The following is a 17,451-nucleotide window of genomic DNA, read 5'->3' on the forward strand; positions in this document are numbered from 1 at the left end:
AAAAAAAAAAAAAAGATTCTCATCGAAGATAGAGACACTTCTCACGCCAAGGAGCATGGCAGTGTCTGTGAAGAAATCCGGTTTTTCCAAAGCAGCCAGCCATAGTAACTTGGTGGCTGAGGGTCTAAGTAGCATATTTGGTTGCAACAAGATGGTTCTGAACCAGAGAACACTGCTGTTTCTCAGCACCTTTGTAATGGATCATCCTAAGATATTCTACCATTATAAGTGGATGCAGTTTGCTAAGATCTAACCTGAAAATTAGTGTTGTCTGTGAGGAAAGCTTTCTGATCTATAACTTGGTTCCACCTACCTGGTCCTCAAGGGACAGGTGTATCTGGCCTCCTGCAGCCACCCAGACCCTGGGATGCTGATAGCACTGAGGCACTGAGTGGGGATGTAGGAGAAGCAGACACACCTCTGACAGAGCAGCAAGTGCCGCCCCACAACATCACAGCCTCTAAAAAGCATGTGACTTCTTGCTAGAAAAGAGGGAGGAAGAACAGGGGCTCCATGCCTGTCTTCAGAGCCAGCTCTTTGGGATCCCTCTGGACATGGGAAGAGAGAGGTAAAACTCAGGAGGCCTCTTCTACTGAGATCAGGTGACCCCTGAAACACACTGGGACCAAACAAAAACAAAAAACTAGGGACAAAGCTAGACCATTATCTTCTATTTCCAGATTAACTCCACCACTAAAACAAGAAGGTGGGTAATTGAAAATCAATCAATGTAATCCATTATATTAATATTATAAAGAAGAAAAAATATATAATCACACCAATGAAGAAAAAGAATTTTAAAGACTCACAGAAAATTCGAAATAGAAAGGAAATACCTCAGCCCGAAAAAGTGTATTTATGAAAAGTCCACCTTTTTTTTTTGTATGAAAGGTCTTTATTGGTGGGGGGAGGGAGGCTGCAGAGCAACACCAAGGAGGAGAGAAAAGAGGAGAGAAAAGAGGGGAGAGAGATAAGGAGAGAGTGGGGAAGAGAAGAGAGAGAGTAGAGAACAGCGAGGGGGAGAAGTGGGGGTTGAGAGGCAGAGAGCAGGGAAGGAAGGCAGAGTGAGGCGGGAGAGAGAGAGAGGGGAAGGTCCACCTTTGACATCCTAGTTGCAAAGAAAGACTGAAGTTTTTTTCCCCTAAAACTGGGAACAAGGCAATACAATTTATAATAGCTCTAAACCCACAAAATACCTAAGTATAAAGCTAACAAAACATGCCCAGGAGTTGTATGCTAAAAATTATAAAATGCTAATAAAAGAAATCAAAGGCAATCCAAATAAGTGGGAAAAACATACCATGTTCACAGTAAAGATGTTAGTTCTCCCCAAATTGATTCAATGCAATTTAATAAAAGAAATCTCAGTAGGATTTTTTTGTAGACAGGGATAAATTGACCGATAACTTATACAGGGACATTAAATTTATATAAATAGCCAATATAATACTGAAGAAGAAAAAAAATAGGAGATAGTCTACTCAATTTTAAGACTTACTATAAAGCCATAGTAATTAAGACTGTGCTATTCAGAAAGGGATAAGCACACAGATCAATGGAATGGAATACAATGTCCTAAAACTGACCCACACACATACAGCCCATTATTTTAATAAAGGTGCAAAAGTAATCCCATGGAAAAGGGATAGTCTGTTTAATAAATGAGGTTAAATAAATGAGGCTCGGCACCTGTGGCTCAAGCGGCTAAGGCGCCAGCCACATACACCTAAGGTGGCAGGTTCGAATCCCCAGCCCGGGCCCGCCAAACAACAATCATGGCTGCAACCAAAAAATGGCCAGGCGCTGTGGCGGGTGCCTGTAGTCCCAGCTACTTGGGAGGCTGAGGCAGGAGACTCACTTGAGCCCAGGAGTTGGAGGTTGCTGTGAGCGTGATGCCATGGCACTCTACCCAGGGGGATAGCTTGAGGCTCCGTCTCAAAAATAAATAAATAAATAAATAAATGAGGTTAGAACAACTTGTTTCATATGAGAAAATAAAAAATAAAACCCTCAACTTAAACGTTCTATCTACTCAAATTAACTCAATAACCAAGAGATTTAAATGTAAATCAAATTTTTGAAAGAAATCAGGAAACCTACATACAGACAGAATTCTTAGACCTGGCATCAAAAGTGTAAGCCAAAAAAGAAAAATTGATAATTAGATGTCATCAAAATTAAAACAAGTTTTTTTTCTCCACAAAAGATACTCTTTAGAGAATGCAAAACAGACTACAGAATGGGAGAAAATATTTTCAAATCACCCGTCTGAAAGGGGACTTGTGTCCCTTTTATCCAGAATGTATATGTATTAATATAAAGAATTCTTAAAACTCAAGTTGTCAAAAACAACCAACCCAGTTAAAAAAAAATAAGAAAATGACTTGAAGTGGTCTTTCACCAAAGAAAAAACAAAGCCCATGAAAATCTGCCTTCCATCATTAGGTATAAAGTAAGTTACAACCACAGAGAGGCCTGTTAGAATGGCCAAATTAAGGAGTACTGACAACACCACGTTTGGATGATGAAGTGGATCAACAGGAAATCTCAGGTGTTACTGGTGGGAAGGCAAAATGGTACAACCACTTGGGAAAACTCTCAGGTGGTTTCTGATAAGTTAAGCATACACATCTATGAGCAAACAATTCCCTTTGTAGAGAGTTACCCAAAAGAAAGAAAAATACATGTCCATACAAAAACCTGCATGTGATTACTTTGAGTTAGTTCATTCATAATTTCCCCCAAATGGAAACCATCCAAATGGTCCTCAACTAGTGAATGAATAAACAAACTGTATCACAGTAGGATATCACTCCACAAAAAAGAACCGAACTTCTGATCCGCAGCAGTTGTTCTCCACCTTCCTAATGCTGCGATGTATTTTCATTGTTACAAAGGGATTGCAACCCACAGGTTGAGAACTGCTGATGGAAAGCAACTTGATTAAATCTCAAAGGCATCACATAGAGTCAAAGAAGCCAATCTCAAAGTGTTGTCTGCTGTATGATTTTGTGTTTACAATGTGCCTATAAAGATAAGACTCAGTGCCAGGGAACAGGTTAGGAGCTGTGGGATTATTGGGGCTGTAACCAGTGGGGGGAGGTTGTGACTGCCAAGAAATATCATGTAGGGGTTTTGTGGGAGTCCTGATTGTGGGGTGGTTACACAAATCCACACGTGTCAAACTCATAGGGATGTCTACCAAAAAGTCAATTTCACTGTGTTAATTAAAAAACTGAAACAAAGGTAAATGTGGAAAGCTGAGTTTTAAAAGCAAAGGCTTTTTAAAAGCAGGTAAATAATTTTTTTCCATAGGAACATGGAAGTAAGAATTCAGTAGAGTTCTGCAGGGAAACTTTGTCTTGTTTGGGCCAGTCCAGTTTTCAGAGGGATGGACTGATCTAAGCTTCTGATAACAGTAACAGTGATGACAGCAGTGATGACAGTAATAGCAGCAGCACTACTTGTTGGGAGGTGCTTTACTTACTTGCTCTTCACCATGGCCTATGAGCACGGCTTGTCGTCCTCTTTGTACCAATGGTAAGCTGAAATTCAAAGAGCTCTACAGACCTGCCTAGGGTCACTGGGCCCAGCTGAGGCTGGCAGGACTGCCATATAGGCCACCTGGGTCCACAGCAGATGACAGTTCCCCCTAGGTCTTTGGGTTGCCTCTTACTCACCATCCCTGTTGCTGAAAGTCTTATACATGGTCTACCCTGTTGGCCCCCAGGAGCCCACTACATACCGTGGCTGGTGATGACCGGGAGGTATGGGCCAGGGAATGTCGTGCGCCGTCTATGCCCCCGTGGATGAGATAGGCTCCTGCGCTGGAGACGAGGGGGCTGCCCCCGACATCCATGGTGATGCCCACCATGCTGTGGGAGGGCACCGTGGGTGGGGATGAGGCTGCCACTGTCACCTGGGTGCCACCCGGGGCCTCGAAGTAAGAAGCTGCGCTACTGGGGGCGTACATCTGAGGCTCAGGGTTGTAGGTATAGGCCGTTCGTCTGTTAGAAAGAGAAGTCACCCTGAGACCCTGTCTGGTTTAAGTGCTTTATCCAAGTTTCAAAGGAATCCAGCAAAACTTCAGGTAAACACTGGAGTCCCATGAGACCGGGCATATGGAGCAATCTGGAGATGGCATATGGAATTCAAACACAGAACAAAGTTCAACACTGCCATCTCTGGCTCTGTGCCTGTAGCTCAGCATTTAGGGTACCAGCCACATCACTGGAGCTGGTGAGTTCGAATCTAGCCTGGATCTGCCAAACAACAATGACAACTACAACAAAAAAATAGCCAGGTGTTGTGGCAGGCACCTGTAGTCTCAACTGCTTGGGAGGCTGAGGCAAGAAAATCACTTGAGCCCAAGAGTTTGAGGTTACTGTGAGCTGTGACGCCATAGCACTCTACCAAGGGTGACATAGTGAGACTCTGTCTCAAAAAAATTGAAAAACCCTGGGCGGTGCCTGTGGCTCAAAGGAGTAGGGTGCCAGCCCCATATACTAGAGGTGGTGGGTTCAAACCCAGCCCTGGCCAAAAACTGCAAAAAACAAAAAACCCCGCAAAACTGAAAAACCTGCCATCTCTGAAATATTCAGATGACAGGCTGACTAACTGAAAACAGATCATTTAAAAATTCTATATGGGTAAATGAGTCACAGGGGGAATTCCTCTGTGGAGATTCTGAAACAGTTTTATATCTTACTGTGGTGGTTACACAAATCTACATGTGACAAAACTGAACAGAAATATACACACACGTATGCACACACAGGCACACACAAAAAGGCACATGCATAAAGATGGTAAAACACAATGAGGTCTGCAGGCCCACTAACAGCAGGCCCACTAACAGCACTGCCCCAGTGTCAGGGTCCAGGTTTTAAGATTGTTCCACAGTCAATAAACAGTGTCACCACTGGGACAAGCTGGAGGAGAAAGGGTCCATGGGACTCTGGGTACTAATTTTATAACTTCCTGTGGGCCTACGATTATTTCAACAGTAAGTTAAAAAGAATGAAATTGTATAAGAAAAAGAATTTCTGAGTGACACCAAGGATTCATATTGATCTAATATTCCTTTAATGCCTGGATTAAAGGATTAGCCATGTCTGTTGAAACTAAAATTTTTATTTTTTAAATTTTTTTGTTTTTGAGATAGAGTCTCACTTCATTGTCCTCAGTAGAGTGCTGGGGTGTCATAGCTCACAGCAATCTCAAACTCCTAGGCTCAAGTGATTCTCTTGCCTCAGCCTCCTAAGTAGCTGGGACTACAGGCACCTGCCACAACACCTGACTATTTTTTATGTTGCAGTTGTCATTGTTGTTTAGCAGGCTGGGATGGGTTTGCACCTGCCAGTCCCAGTGTATGTGGCTGGTGACCCAACCACTGAGTTACAGGCGCTGAGCAGAAAATGGAATTTTTAAATTATACTTGAGTACTGCCAGCTATTTGTCTCCCAAGGTGACATCCTGTATAACTGTAGTATAACATCAAAACTGTACTGACCTCAATACAACCTACAGAGCCTGTGTTGACTCCCTAGTTTTACATGCACTCATTTATGTTAGTGCTTCATAGTCTTCAATGTGGTACTTTAGGAAGTCCTACAACTCTGAAATCATACCAAGCCCTTGCTCTTGTGAAGTGAGTCAAAATAAAAATAAACATGTCTCAAGCAAAATGAACTGCAACGAAGATGCATAATTCTCTGCCCCAAGCATCATGTAGTCAGAGAGCAGAACATCACAGGGGTTCTTGAGAAATGGAAAGTCAAATTTTATCAACATCATGACAAGCTAGAGTTTAACAAAGGTAGCAAAGGTTTTGGGACTGCAAAGACTGAAACATCAGAACTAAAAGTTGGATGAGTTTTTAGTTTTTTCTTTTAAAGACTGCCTTTTCTAGAAGTAAAAGAAAAAAATACAAAGGTCTGTGATTTTGGAATTCTCTACAGGGTTGTGATGTCCTAGTACCATGTTAATAGCATTTAGTGAACACATCTCTGAAAAGATAACGGACAGAAATTTGTTCAAACACATCCCCAGAGGAAAAAAGGAGGAAGCGTCATGAGAGAAGGCTCTGGGTGTAGTCTCTGAGGGACATGCACGTACATGGTCCCGTTCGTGTAGACGGCATCTCCCCCCTCCACGTACTGCACCTGGGCAGGGTACACGTGCTGCACGGGCTGAACCTGCAACAACACCAAATGAATTGTGTTACGGCAAGTAGTTCTCTTGCCAATTATTTTCAGATCATTCACGCTGAAAATGGCCTCTGCTACCTTTTATGAATATTTAGTACCAAGTACAATTTCCCCTCCCACAGTCAGCACTCCTAGAAAAACGCCAGTAAAGACAGTAATAAAAGGACAACAGATCCTCAAGGGGCCCAAACGGCTCACAGATGTGCTGCAGATCTTCAGAGTTCTGCTGTGGTTTCTGAGTCTGGGCTCACTTCTGCTGTGGTGCTCCAGGGAAGTGAGATCAGTGGCCCCTAATCTGTATACACAGCAGCACGGCTTCTGTCCAGAGTGGTGGAAGCCAAAGTCGTGAACAAAGCTCCAGCCTTGGGACGTTGGACAGTTCCTGGTATGGGCAGATGGCTCAAGCTGATGACATTCTACCTGCTACCCTCCCTGACTGAGAGGAGAGAGAGGCTCTGACATCTGGGCAGAGTGGGAAGGAGCAACACACCTGGAAAGATGGGGTGATGGGAGGACCCCAGTGCCCACCCCATGCCCTATCCAGCACTTTGCACGTGGAACTCTATAAACTCTCACCAAGGAAGGCATCTTTTTTTTTTTTTTGAGACAGAGCCTCAAGCTGTCCCCCTGGGGAGAGTGCCATGGCATCACAGCTCACAGCAATCTCCAACTCCCGGGCTCAAGCGAGTCTCCTGCCTCTGCCTCCTAAGTAGCTGGGAGTACAGGCACCTGCCACAGTGCCTGGCTATTTTTTGGTTGCAGCCGTCATTGTTGTTTGGCAGGCCCAGGATGGATTCGAACCCACCACCTTAGGTGTATGTGGCTGGTGCCTTAGCCCCTTGAGCCACAGGTGCCGAGCCAAGGAGGGCATCTTAATGGGTGCCCAGGTCAACATAATTGTCGAGTGAGAAGATGGAGGGCCACTGTGTTGGGCTGAGTTGGGTCTTGTGATGCCCTTTTTCTGAAGCCTTTGCCTGAAGCTGCAGGATGGGGCTGACCTGCATGGACCTCCAGGACAACTGAGCATGGTATGCACAACCCCGTAATAACAAGTTCCAGGAGAGCCCATGTGCTGGATGCTATCCATAGGGGTGGAAGTTGAACATCAAACTCCAGGGAACTGAGTGAAATGCAGAAGTTACCTGGCAAGCTTGAGTTGCCCTGAGTTGGAGAAGCCTCTAGAATCACACATAGGTCTCTATCTTCCCTTCTTGATGGTATTCCTGAAGAGGATCTTTATAGAGATAGGAGCCACTGCCCTAAGATCTTGTGTCCATCCTGGGTCTATAAACCTTCCCCATTCCCATGGACATAGCCACCTGACAACATCTATAGATATGCTACTAATCTAAGCAGAACACCTTTGAAGAGGCAGGTGCATTTTCTAGGGTCTGAATTAACTTTAACTCAGAGCAGAGTGGGTAAACTCTAACCTAACTGCCTGCTTTTGTAAGTAACGTTTTATTGGTACACAGCCAAGACCATTTGTTTACACTGCTGCTTTTGTTCTTCAGTGGTAGAATCCAGTGGTTGTTTCAGAAACTGCCTAGCCTACAAAGCCAAAAAAAAAAAAAAAAAAAGTACTATTTGGCTTTTTAAAGAAATGGTTTGCTGAGTCAGTCATGCTACAATACACCTGTAATTGTGGCACTCTGAGAGGGTGAGGCTTGAGGTTACAATGAGCTAGGATGACATGAGTGGATTGCCTGAGCTCAGGCATCTGAGACCAGCCTGAGCACCAGCAAGACTTTGTCTCTATTAAAAACAGCTAGGCATCGTGGCGGGTACCTGTAGTCCCAGCTACTTGGGAGGCTGAGGCAAGAGGATCACTTGAGCCCAAGACTTGGAGGTTGCTATGAGCTGAGATGCCAAGGTACTCTACTGAGGGCAACAGAGTGAGACTGTCAAAAAAAAAGGAAAAGGAAAAGGAAAGATTTGCCCTTCTAGATCCACTAACTATCCCTGAGATATGATCTGTGTTACTATTTAGGTGGTGAGCTGTGCTTTCAAATAGATAGTTCAATCTATGAGCGGCATCTCCTCTGTCACACGCTCATCTGAGGGTACAGCACTTGCATGCAGATGAGTCTTCCTCTCCAGGAGGTGCTTGGTTCCTCCACACAGGAATGCTTTGTTTCCTTTTTTTTTTTTTTTTTTTAAGACATGGAGGGCTTTTGCTCTGTCTTCCAGGCTGGAGTGCATGGTGTCATCCTAGCTCACTGTAACCTCAAACTTCCCAGATCAAGTGATCCTCCAGCCTCAGCCTCCCCAGTAGCTGGGACTATAGGCACATGCCACTATTTCTGACTACTTTTTAAATAAAAATGTTTTGCAGAGATAGGATCTTGCTATGTTGCCCAGGCTAGTCTCGAACTCCTGGCCTCAAATGATCCTACCATCTTGGCCTCCCAAAGCACTGAGATTGTAGGCGTGAGCCACTATGCCTGGCCTTGGAACCCTTCCTTTCTGTCTGCATTTCTACTTCAGCTCTACCTGTAGGCACTGGGCATTCTCTCACTTCCCAAATGCTGGCAGAATTTAAAAATAAAAGAAGGAACACCAGCTTTCCTGGCTTGTATCTATCTATAGTAAATGAATTTTTAAAAAATCACATAGCTTCTGGAAGAGCCTTCTGGCTAAGAAACTTAATCTAGCCCATGAAAAGGATGCATAGGTCAGACACTGTTCTGGATTGCCAAGTGCTAACCGTGTTGTGGTGTGGCTGGTGCTGTGGCACTATTGTTACCTGCTGTGGCACCTGCTGAACTCTGGGGAGAGAAATGGGCTGCATCTGGGCCCCTTTGGGGGCAGAGCTGGCTGCCTGGACCAACACCCTCTAAAAGAGAAGGGAGAGGAGGGCAGTTAGACTAGTCAGAGGTCAGTGCCAAATAGAGTATATAGGAGGCTGTTTGCCTGCTTCATCTAAACAGGCAGGATTAAGACGAGTGGGGCAGGGCACTCACGCTGACTTGGGCAGACACACTGCAGGCACACTAACACCGCACATACATACACAAGCGTGCATAGACATTCACCCTCATGTACACACACATGCACAGACTTGTGGGCATGGGTACATACATATGCGTGTATACACAGACACACACACAGAAGCATGTGCCTCTATTTGGACCCAAACAGTGTTGTCTCTAGGATCTAGAGTCTGTGGTGAGGTGATGCTGTCTATCCCTGGTACAGAGGGGACTGCTGAGGGAAGAGAGGGACCCTTCAGACAGCCATCTACACCAATGCTCTAGGAGAGTACTTTGTGGCCCTCCAGAGCTTTGCTGTACAAACTGGACTTCTCCTTATTTTATATAAGAGAAAAAAACGAAGCCCAGAGTGGCCAAGTAATATGTAAGGCCCTGGAGTACTGAACTGTACAGCCAGGCCTGGAGCTAGGAATCCTGCATATGGGCCCCCTCTCTGCCTCCACTGCTTTCTGGCCTCCTAAGTCCAGTCTCCACAGCTGTGGCTTTGCTATTTTGCTCCCAGCACCTGATTGGCCACAGAGAGCTATGAAAACAGGAAATAGGAGTGTTTTGCATGTTTATTTAGAGCTGGGTTTTAGAAGTCATCAACTGCCATGTGGTGATTCTCTGACAAGGACACTGAATGTCTTGGGCTGTGGTGACTGAGAGGTGCTGGGTTAGTGTCTCAGGAATGGAGCTATAAGACGAAGGAGGTACTAAAAGGGACATCCCTGGGCAGCGCCTGTGGCTCAGTGGGTAGGGCGCTGGCGGGTTCAAACCTGGCCCCGGCCACACTGCAACAAAAAAATAGCCAGGTGTTCTGGCAGGTGCCTATAGTTCCAACTACTCAGGAGGCTGAGGCAAGAGAATTGCCTAAGCCCAGGAGCTGGAGGTTGCTGTGAGCTGTGACACCATGGCACTCTACCGAGGGCAATAAAGTGGGACACTGTCTCTGCAAAAAAAAAAAAAAAAAGAAAAAAGAAAAGAAAAAGGACACCCCTAAGGGCCATTTAGGATCCAGCTAAACTGGGTGCTGCGTACCAGGCGCATTCAAAGGGACATGGCATCTGTGAGCTCACAACCAAAGACAAAAAGAACACAGATGAGACAAATACCAATGGCATGAGTAGATAAACCCACTGTGGTCCATCCTCACATGGGAATGTCACTCAGCCATGACAAGGAAGGAGGTGCTGACACGGAAGGACACACAGTGTGTGACTCCATTTACATGCAATGTCCAGAACAGGCAGATCCGCAGAGACAGACAGTGGATTTGTAGGTGCAAGGGGTGGGGAGGGGCTGGGGAGTGACCACTAATGGAGACATGGTTTTATTTGGGGGAGATGAACAGTTCTAGAACTAGACAGAGGTGATGGCTGCACAACGTTGTGAATGTACTAAACACCACTGAATTGTACACTTTAAAATGATTGATTTTATGTTACCTGAATTTTACTTCAGTTAAATAAAAAAGAATATTAAACATTTCCATTTATACTCTCCGAGCACTGAGCCACCCAATACAGTAGCTACTAGCAGCAGCTGTGTTTAAATTTAAAGTCAGTGAGATTTACATAAATTGTCAAGTCCAGTTCCTTCAGCACACAGGCCACATTTCAAGCTGTGACAGTGACACTAAGACCTGTCCACTGAGGCTGCTGCTAAAGTCCAGTCAGGCCAGGCCCAATGAGTGCGAGGGGCTTGCAGTAAGGACCTGAGGCAGTAAGGGGTGGGAGGGCTAACCCCTCTTGAATAAATTCAAGTGAGCAAGGAGCAAACCAATTAGGTCACAATCTACTGGCAGGACAATGGCATCTGATTATGCTTTCTTGGCACCTCAGATGTGCTGTGCTTCTGAGACTGCCCCCCAATATTTGTAAGAAATAAAAGCTAAAGATATCCAACCACACTTTCTAAATCAGTGGTTCTCAACCTTCCCAGTGCTGCGACCCTTTAATACAGTCCAAAGGGATTGCGACCCACAGGTTGAGAACCGCTGTTCCATATCAAATAAACTGTTTTGCTGTCTGCCTTTTTGTTTTTGTTGAATTTTCCTTCCACTTTAATAATTTCTTTTTGCTGTGTTCCTTTTGTAGATTCTAAATCGAGGGTGATCACATGGTCACAGGTAGGCATAGTGGTATATGCCTGTAGCCTCAGCTATTCAGGAGGCTGAGGCTGGAGGATCACTTGAGCCCAGGTGTCTTGAGCCCAGGTCTCTTCCATATGGCCTCTGCCACTCACTTTGTGTTCATGTGTACTTTACAGATTCTCTCTCTCCCCTTCCCTCTCTCCTTCCTTCCTTACTCCCTCCCCTTTTTTTGAGATGGGGTCTCACTCTGTGCCAGGTTAAAGTATAAAGCTGGTTATGGCCAGCTCACCATAACCTCCAAGGTACAAAAAAATTTCATTGAAAATAAGAAGAGACTAAGTGGGATTTGGGGTAGTGGTTTATTTTTCAGTTCATATCATCTCCCAGGTGGAACCTTTTTCTTTTCTTTTCTTTTTTTTTTTTTTTTTGCAGTTTTTGGCCAGGGCTGAGTTTGAACCTGCCACCTCTGGCATATGGGGCCAGTGCCCTACTCCTTTGAGCCACAGGCGCCACCCCAATGGGACCTTTTTCACAAAAAGTGAACATGCCTAATTATTAGGCATGAAGAAAGGGGTCCCTATTTCTATAGAAGTAGTCTTGGGGCTGAGAAGTCCATTCAGAAAAATACAGATTTGATCCAAGTAGTCTTCAAACCCATAGGAAACACATCCGCACTATGGTTGCCCTCCTGTCCCAAGGCAGGTGTTACCTGTGGGGAGGCTGGCACGGGCTGGGCTGCTGCTGACGGACGCAGAGCCACGGAAGCTGGAGACTCCGATCCACTCTCTGAATTCTGCATGCTCAGTTCTAGAGAGGTAGGGAGAGATTGGTGGGCAAGGGTTGTGAACATGAAGCCCAAGGAGGCAACTTACAAGTTCAAGAAGGGGAAGCAGTAACTTCCTACATTCTTCAAAGTAGAAACGCAGAGACTCTGGTAGGACAGGGTAAGGAAGGGGGAAAACCTTTGCACAAGTGTTCCATAGATGGAGAGAAGAGCAGGGATTGTTTTTCAAAATACAAAACCAAAACAAGCCAGGTCTATTGGATCATGCCTATAATCCCTGCACTTTGGGAGGCCGAGGTGGGAGGATCACTTGAGCCCAGGAGTTTGAAATCAGCCTGGGAACATAGTGAGACCTCATCTCTACAAAAATTTTAAAAATTAGCTAAGTGTGGTGGCATAGGACTGTAGTCCAGCTACTTGGGAGAGCTGAGGCAGGAGGATCGCCTGAGCCCAGGAGTTTGGGGCTGCAGTGAGCTTTATGACTACAACAGTGTACTCCAGCCCAGGAGACAGAGCAAGATCCTGACTCAAAAAAAACAACCCAAACCAAAATAGAGCTAGCTCTGTGTTACCATATAACTGCCAGAATTCTCCAGCAGAAGGCTGGGGACAAGAACTATTTTGAAGGGCTCAATTTCATTTATCCAGCAATTTGAAAGCTCTTGGTAGATGACTGCCATTTGGGGAGCTACTATACCTCAAACTACAATTGGGCTCAGAGCCCATAGCACAGTGGCTATGACATTGGCCACATACACCAAGGCAGGCAGGTCAGCTGAACAACAATGACAACTGCAACAGAAAAATGGCCAGATGTTGTGGCGGGCACCTGTAGTCCCAGTTACTTGAGAGGCTAAGGCAAGAGAATCACTTAAGCCCAAGAGTTGGAGGTTGCTGTGAGCTGTGATGCCACAGCACTTCACTGAGGGTAACATAGTGAGACTCTATCTCAAACAAACAAACAAACAAATACTCTAATTGGAGAAATCCTAAGGTAGGGTTCCCCACTGCAGCACTTTGTTGTAGTGGGGTGGGCATCCTGGGCACTGCAGGGTGTCGAGGAGCATCACTGGCCTCCACCTACTTGATGTGAGCAGCACTCCCTCCCCAGGTCATAACAACCACAATGTCTTCAGATATTGCCTAATGTCTATCCTGTGAGGAACAACTTGAGAACCACTGTCCTAGGGACAAAAAAACTGATCTATGGAGGAAGCAAGAAAAAAGGCACATTTTATCCTGAGCTAAATAAAAGTCCTCAGGAATTTTGGCAGTAAATAAAAACTGCCTGTTTATGGTGATCTATGCCCACAGGAAAACACAAAGTATATTTTTTTTCCTGTCAGATTCGTACATCTTTCAAATAGGTAGTTTTAAAATTCTATATGAAAAGACTCTGTTAAAATCAGAAAAAAAGTGGCAGATGATACAAATTAATTATGTCAAAATGCTAAAAGTCAAACAGTCCTCACAGTTATTTATTTATTGTGGAGATGGGCTCTTGCTGTGTTGCCCAGGGACTGTTCCCTAATTCCCCCTACCTGCCCTCCCAAGTGCCTGGGGCCTGAGCATTTTTCAGTTCTGTGTGAGACTGACTCAGCTCTTGCCACTAGATGGCACCAGAGCCCCATGGCAATTGGCTGGGGGCATTAAAGTCTCCCTTAGCAGGACACCAACAATTTCTTTAAAAGATTATGAATTTCCAATTGTGTATTTTCTGGGTCTCCAACTTTTTCTCTCTTCTTAACAGAACTAACCTTTGGAATTTTTCTGCTGGAAGTTGTTTAATCAAGCTTAATCGAACCTGTATTTACAGTTTTCTCTAAATGTTTACATCAGTTACTTGCATACCACACACCAAATTTTTCCCATCTGAAGCCAAGAAGTGGGTAACATCAGGTATACTAGGAGGAAATATTTTGAATAAACCTCCTCTAGAAAAGAATCTGCCCTTGAGAAAGTGAAAAAGCTGACTCGACTAAGACCAGTTCCTTGTTCCACAGGTGGAAATAATTTTGCTGCAAAGGCCAGACCTTATTTAAATAAGGAGAGCTGGTTAGAGTGCTAGGGTAAGTGGTGAGACCATGCTCTGCTCACTATGGCCAGGACACACCTTCTAGAATGCAAGTGACTCCATATTACAGGAGTTTTCACATAATCTGTTTTCCTGCTTTAACACATTATTTAACACGTACCGTTTACATGTCAGACTAGAGAGTCTGTGGTTTTTTGCGAGGGGCACGCCCAGTCCACAAATGCCTGGGCAGTAGAAAACATCAGGCTAGTTGTCCTAAAGTGTCAGAGAACAGAGGTCTTAATGCTTGGGGTGAGGTGAATTCTGGAAGAGTGAGAGCCACAAAAGGAGCAAGTCCCCAAATCTGCCTATTAAATTCAGCCAAATCTTTAGCCAGCTGATTATACCACACAGGAGGGGGGGAGATACCAGAGATCTTAGGGAAAAAACAGTAGCTCAAAGATGAAAAAACTGAGCAAAGATTTCAACTGCTGGCCACTGTAGGAGAGAAAGTTTGAATCTAGTTAAGTCAGCTTCCTTCAAGGGAATTCAGCAGAATCCAGATACTATACAACTTATCATTCATGATGTCCAGGACCCAGTAAAAATCATAAACTATGAGAAAAAGCAGGAAAGTAACTGGAACTCAAGAAAAAAAAAAAAAAGGAGTCAATTACAACCAAGCCCAAGGTAATCCAGATGATACAGATAGTAGACAAGAACCAAAGTAGCTACTAAAAATATGTTCAAGAACTTAAAGGAAGGAATATACATCATAAATGAACATACAGAAATATCAGCCAAGAAACAGAAACCATAAGAAAGAACCGAACTGGGCCAGGCCCAGTGGCTCATGCTTGGGAGACTCAGGCAGAAGAATTGCTTAAGCTTAAGAGTTTAAGACCAGCATGAGCAACATAGTGAGATCCCATCTTTAAAATTTTTTTTTAAACATTAGCTGGGAATGGTACATAGCTGTGGTCTTAGCTACTCAAGAGGCTGAGGTGGGAGGATCACTTAATCCCAGAATTTCAAGGTCACAGTGGTTACCTAAAATCACACCACTGCACTATAGCACAAGTGACAGAGCAAGACCCTGACTCTAAAAAAATGAACCAAATAAAAATTCTGAAGTCGAAAGTAGAATACCTGAAAAGAAAACTTTACTAGAGGCACTTAAACAGCTGATGAGAGCAGAAGAGTCTGAATTTGAAGGTAAATAAATAGAATTTACCCAATCTGAAGAAACAAGAGGAAAAAAAATTAAGACACATGAATAGAACAAGCAGTCTAACATATACAGAAGTTGTTAAAAAAATTATACACATTTTTAATACATATTTCGAGAAAGAAAAATGTATCAAAACTGTAATACTCGTCATGTTTGAGCACTCTTGTAATTGCAGAAGTCAAACATGACTTACATTCATCTTTAGTTACTGGTATATATTGAATATTACAATTTTAATACAGTTTTTTCCTTTCTTAAAATGTATATACATTTTTGGTAACCTCTGTATGTAACTGGAGTTCTAGAAGAAAAGGAGAGAATGAAAGAGAAAAAAAATACTGAAGAATGGCTGAATACCTCTTAAATTTGGTGATAGATACCAATTCAGAAGTCCAAGAAGTTCAACGAACCCTAGAAGGATAAATGCAAAGAAAACTTAGGTATGCTATGGTTAAATTAAATAAAATAAAAGAAATAAAGAGAAAAATTTAAAAACAGAGAAAAACTACCTGTTATATTCAGGAGAAAAATGATGCAGATACTGACTTCTCATCAGTAATAATGGCAACAAGAAAACAATGGAATCTTCAGGATGCTGGGAGGAAAAATACCTGTCAACCTAGAACTCTTTTTTTTTTTTTTCCTTCAGTTTTGGCCGGGGCCGGGCTTGAGCCCGCCATCCCTGGTATATGGGGCTGGCACCCCACTCCTTGAGCCATAGGCGCTCTCCTCAACCTGGAATTCTATATCCAGCAAAATTATTCTTTAAAAATAAAGGTGAAGGAAAGGTATTTTCAGATAAACAAAACCTGATGAATTTTGCTGCCTACACTAGGAGGAATACTAAAGAAATTTCTTTAGGATAAAGGACAAATCATATCATATGGTAAAATTAGATTTATTAGAAGGAGTAAACATCACTCAAAATGATAAATACATAAGTAATTTTAAAAGGCTGTATTTTTTCTTTTCCTCTCTTAATTTCTTCAAAATACATACATTTATTTAACAAAATACTTTATAACACTATTGTGGGGCTTATAACAAGTAGATGTGATCTATATCACAATAATAGCACAAAGGATAGGGCAAACTGAGTATAATAATACATGTAAGCTTCTTGTATTTTACATGAAGTATTAACAAATGAACTCTATGCAAATTGTGATGCATAATGATGCATATTATAACCTTTAAAGCAACCAAGAAGAAAAAAAATACAAAAAGGTATAGCTAAAAAAACTAATAGAAGAATCAAATGAAATCCTACTAAACATACTTAATTATCCCCCCCAAAAGGCAAGAAACAAAAAACAGATGAAATAAATAGAAAGCTAGAGGCAAATGGCTTTCCTGAAATGAGATATAATAATAATTATATTAAATGTAAACAGAATAAACACTGAGTGAAAAGGCAGAAATGGTCACTTTGGATAACAAATAAGTTCCCATTATATGCTCCCCAAAAGAAATCCTCTTTAAAAGTAAAGGGGCACATAGGTTGCAAGTAGGTACATCATACAAACTCTAACCTTAAGAAATACGGGTGGCCATAATAATCAGAAAAAATAGACTTCAAGACAAGATATATCCATAGAGATTAATAGAGACACTGACAAGAGATAAAGTGTCATCATGATAAAATTATCAATTTATCAGGATGATAAAATCTTTATAGATGTGTATGTAGCTAGCAATACAGCTTCAAAATACATAAAGAAAAAAATTAGCAGAACTAAAGGAAGAAACAGACATAGTTGGAGATTTTAAATATCCTTCATTCACTAATTTTGATAGAAGAACTAAACAAAAATTTCAGTAAGGATGTAGAATATCTGAATTATACTATCACCACATTGATCTAATTGACATTTATGAAAAACTACATTCAAAACTTGCATTCTCTGCAAATTCATATAGAATATTCACTACCATAGGTCATATTCTGGGCTGTAAGACAAGTCTCAGTACCTTTAAAAAGAATGAAATTATACAGAGCATGTTTGTACTTTGACCACAATGGAATAAATTAGGGATCAATAAGATAGCTACAAAAAGGCTAAATAGGTTTGGCGCCTGTGGCTCAAGCGGCTAAGGTGCCAGCCACATACACCTAAGGTGGCGGGTTCGAATCCAGCCCGGGCCC

General features: G+C 42.9%; 1 protein-coding gene across 1 annotated transcript in view; it reads right to left on the reverse strand.

Annotated features, from left to right (window-relative positions):
* Positions 1-17,451, reverse strand: part of RFX2 (regulatory factor X2) — a 111,866-nt gene that overhangs the window by 44,582 nt on the left and 49,833 nt on the right. The window contains exons 2-5 of the mRNA XM_003797985.3: positions 11,986-12,083; positions 8,956-9,045; positions 6,118-6,197; positions 3,746-4,007 (exon numbers count right to left, since the gene is read on the reverse strand). Coding sequence (XP_003798033.1) covers positions 3,746-4,007; positions 6,118-6,197; positions 8,956-9,045; positions 11,986-12,075 — 522 coding nt within the window. The 5' untranslated portion in view covers positions 12,076-12,083. The remainder of the gene's footprint in view (positions 1-3,745; positions 4,008-6,117; positions 6,198-8,955; positions 9,046-11,985; positions 12,084-17,451) is intronic.

The sequence above is a fragment of the Otolemur garnettii genome, unplaced genomic scaffold, assembly GCF_000181295.1.
Source record: "Otolemur garnettii isolate 467f Iridium unplaced genomic scaffold, OtoGar3 scaffold00127, whole genome shotgun sequence".
NCBI classification, from domain to species: Eukaryota; Metazoa; Chordata; class Mammalia; order Primates; family Galagidae; genus Otolemur; species Otolemur garnettii.